Source organism: Hydra vulgaris, chromosome 02, assembly GCF_038396675.1.
Source record: "Hydra vulgaris chromosome 02, alternate assembly HydraT2T_AEP".
Lineage (NCBI taxonomy): Eukaryota > Metazoa > Cnidaria > Hydrozoa > Anthoathecata > Hydridae > Hydra > Hydra vulgaris.
In genome coordinates this window covers 4575606-4580098 of record NC_088921.1, presented here as the reverse complement: position 1 = coordinate 4580098, position 4493 = coordinate 4575606, and the positions used below count along the sequence as shown (strand labels likewise).

Here is a 4493-nt window from a genome sequence, read left to right as displayed (position 1 = left end):
ATTTTACTTTTAATTGAAAATATAACAAACCGTATTTTGTTTGTCGAAAAAAAGCAACAAGAAATACAGCTACACGTTAAAGACTTAGAAAAAAGTATCGAGTTTACACAAGATACTTTAGTTAATGAAAAAATTATAAACCTTTAAAAGGAACTTAAAAAGTTAACAAATACAGAAATTTCAACAGTTTTAAACCAGACAGTACATTTAAAATTTATGGAGAACGAAGCAAATAAAATAAGCGATCGACTAAAAGAAAGTATGAGAAAGTTAGAAGATAGAAATAGACGAAATAATATTAGAATAGAGGGTGTACAAGAAAATGAAAAAGAAACATGGGAACAAGCTGAAAAAAAAATCAAACATATTTTAAATGAACAGTTAAAAATAAGTAACATATTTATTAAAAGAGCGCACCGCATCGAAAGACGTATTTTCACAGAGAATGTTAAGGATAAACCAAGAACTATCATAGTTAAATTGCTGAATTATAAAGACAAAGAGAACTTTTTTAAACACGCAAAGATGCTTAAAGGAACAGGCATTTTTATCAATGAAGATTTTTCATACGAAACAAGCAAAAAAAGACGTGAATTAAGAGAAAAAATGAAGATTTCGCGTAATGTTGGAAAATATGCCGTTATAGAGTACGACAAGCTAATAGTTTTAAAAGAGTTTAATCTGAAGGCTAAATAGGTAATTTTTTTTTCTTTAATTTTTTCTAATTAATAATTTATCTTTATTTATATCTTAAATGGACGAACGCCATGAATTTAAATTTTTTTTGATAATCTTAGTGATAATGATACTGATACAAATTGTTTCGATGAATTTTGTCTTGAAAGTAAATACTACACGGTTTCGGAATCTGCACAATATTTAAAAAAAAATAAAGAAGCATTTTCAATATTAAACATTAAAATCAGAAGTCTAAATAAAAATATTGAAAACTTATAACTTTTCTTGGATGAAATAAAACACAAGTTTAGCATTATTTGCATAACAGAAACGTGGTGCAAATACAATGAACAAAATTTACATTTTGAATAAATTAATTACACGTCAATTCATCAACCGCGGAAAAAATATTGTGGCGGAGGCGTAAGTATATTTGTTCGCAATTCAATTATCTTTGTCTCACGTTATGACCTATGCGTTAATGAAACAGATTGTGAGTCATTATGCATTGAAATTGTTAATAAAACCACAAAAAACATTATAATTAATGCTACTTATAGGAAACCAGCTGACAATTTAAAAGTGTTTAAAACTCTTTTAAATACATTTTTAACTAACGTCAATAAAGAACGAAAGCATGTATACATAGTCGGAGACATCAATTTGGACTTGATGAGACATGCTTCAAATAAAATTAAATATTTTATAGATACTCTTCTTCAACATAATGTTATTCTAACAATAAATAAGCCAACCAGAATTACTAAAAACTCTTCTACACTACTAGACAATATGATCACCAACAATTTCTATGAAAACCCCATTTATCAGATCATTATGTTACTTTTCTAATTACTAAAAATATTACAATTAACAATAAGCCTTCAAAAACTGTTATATACAAGAAGCAGATCAATGAAAAATCCTTACAACAATGCCAAGACCTTTTAAAATATAAAATTGATTGGGACCTTATACTGAAATCAAGTGAGGCAAACAAAGCCTACGAACTATTTCTTCATCATTTTTGTAATCAAAATGAAAATGCGTTTCCTGAGAAAAAAATTATTATAAATATTAAGTCGCTCCTATGTCCTTGGATGTCTGAGGGCCTACTAAAATCCTCGAAGAAAAAAAAAAGTTGCATGAAAAGTTCTTAAATAATAAAACATATAAAAATGAAACAAACTATAAGCATTATAAAAATATATTTGAAAAAACTAAAAAAAACTCCAAAAAACTATATTCCTTAAAGTTGTTAGAAAAAACTAACGGAAACACTAAAAAGATGTGGAAGGTAATTAAAGAAATTATTGGCAACTAAAAAAATTATGAAAAAAATAAGAAAAGAATTTTATTAGATGGTAAATTTATGTATACGATAAAGCAATAATTGCTGAAAATTTAAACAGCTTCTCTCTTAATGTTGGGCCTAACTTAGCTGAAAAAATTCCGTCAAATTCTTCTTCATATGATTTATAGTTAAAAACCTATGATAATGTAATGGATGAATCTAAACTAGATATTTATGAGTTGCGATCTGCTTTAGATAGTCTTAAAAACAACACTAGTGCAGGTGTTGATCAAATTAGCGTGCATGTTGTAAAATCAGTTTTTAATATTATAAAATCAGCTCTATATCACATTTTTGATCTTAATATTAAATCAGGTACTGTTCCAGAAAAACTAAAAATTGCACGAATCTCAACTATTTTTAAATCTGGTGAAGACAAAAATACTTCAAATTATAGACCAATATCGGTTCTGCCATGCTTTTCTAAGTTATTCGAACGCATAATGTATAATAGGCCTAACTGCTACTTAACGATAAATAACATGTTGTTCAACAAGCAATTTGTTTAAAAAAAAAATCACTCAACCGATCACGCTTTGACCGAGCTAGTAACCCATGTAACAAATGCCTTCAATGATGATTGTTTGACAATAGGAGTTTTTATTGATCTGTATAAAGCCTTTGACACCGTTAATCATGTCATTCTTCTTAAAAAACTTGAACATTATGGAATAAAAAACAATAACTTACTTTGGTTCAAAGAATATCTATCAAGCAGAAAACAGTTTATACAATATGAAACAGGTAAAATGTCAAAAAATATATTGACGTGCGGAGTTCCTCAAGGCTTGATTTTAGGACCGCTTTTATTTTCACTTTATGTAAATGATTTATCTTTTATATCAAACTTATTAAATTTTATTTTACTTGCGGATGACTCCAACCTGTTTTATTCACATAAGGATATTAAAACGCTTTTTACAGTGGTTAATGGAGAGTTAATTAAAGTAAACGAATAGTTTACGTGCAATAAATTATCGCTTAACGTAACAAAAACTAAGTATATACTATTTCATAAACAAAATAAAACGGATAATCTTCCCCTAAAATTACCTGATCTGAAAATAAATAAGTATTGCTAGACAAACATTTGTAAATTTCTTAGGTGTTATTTTAGATGAAAATTTATCTTGGAAGACTCATATAAGCTCTCTGGAAAGAAAACTTTCAAGAAATATTGCAATAATGTATAAAGCAAAACCATTCTTAAACATTAGGTCTTTATAAAATTTATATTTTTCTTTTATACATAGTTGTTTAACTTACGGAAATATTGTATGGGCAAGCACAAGTTACACAAAGATGAAAAAAATTTATTCAAAACAAAAACATGCTTGCCGAATTGTATTTGGAGCAACAAGAAATGTGCCTTGCGAGCCACTTCTAAGTAAGTTTGGATCATTAAACGTGTACAAAATTAATATATATTTAGTTATACAATTCATGTATAAAATAAAACACGAACTATCTCCAACAATATTTAATCAATATTTTAGTAAAATATGCCATAAATACCCAACCAGATTTTCCGGAAACATTTTTGTAACTCCAAAATTTAATCTAAAGTTATGTTCTTATCTGTTCAGTATCGGGGATCTGTTTTATGGAAAAGTTTTAAACAGATTGTTCATAATATAAAACAAACACTTCCGCAATTCAAAGTTAATTTAAAATATCATTTAGTAAATATGGATTTTAATATTCTAAATATTGACAGTCTTTTTTAGAAGTTATTAAAATAAATCTATAATGATACATTAACTTAAACAACTTTAACATGTTAACTAACAAAAACCTAAAAATAATAAGATCAACTATTATTATTAAGAATATCAATGTCTTTATCACACTTCTTTAAAAATGTTTACTTTTTTAAAAAAGTGTTTAATTTAGTCTTGAAGTTTAAAAAGTTTTATTTTTTTGTTTCATTTAATCTAAACATGCAGTATCTTTTAGTAAATTATCTTATATTTATTTTACTTTTGACACTTTTATATATTTTATGTTGTTGTGAATGAAATTATATTTATTTAGGCATTATGGGCATTTGCATCATTGTGCCTCAAATTATATTTATTTAGGCAATTAAATTATATTACTTTTCAGGTTAGTACTATTTTTCTTAATTTTACTGTGTTTTTCTTAATTTATAGTTGTTAGTTATAGTTTTTTGAAAAGTATTTTAAAAATACCAAGTTATTTGGTTATATCTGTACGTGTTTATTCTCTAGAATATTTTCTTAAATTAAGAAGAATAAAGGAGACCATGAATGAAGCGTTTTTAAATTTCATGATCAAAACATTGCTTTTTATCATAACATGAAACAGTTTTAAATTAGGTAACCAATTGTTTTTAAAGGTTGTTTAAATTAAACATATTTAATTTATATTCTAAAAGTGTATTATATATTGTTCTTATTTATATAATAGCATTTTTTTATTATAAATTCAAATCTTTGAA

General features: G+C 25.9%; 1 protein-coding gene across 1 annotated transcript; it reads left to right on the top strand.

The window, feature by feature from the left end:
- Positions 1–216: 216 nt before the first annotated feature.
- Positions 217–696, top strand: LOC136075741 (uncharacterized). The gene has a single exon (XM_065789176.1). It carries the CDS (start codon positions 217–219, stop codon positions 694–696), a length of 480 nt encoding a protein of 159 aa, XP_065645248.1.
- The last annotated feature ends 3797 nt before the right edge of the window (positions 697–4493 follow it).

What these genes read in the sequence shown, in the direction of transcription:
- LOC136075741 (XM_065789176.1), top strand. Translation starts at nt 217, where the DNA reads ATGGAGAACGAAGCAAATAAAATAAGCGATCGACTAAAAGAAAGTATG.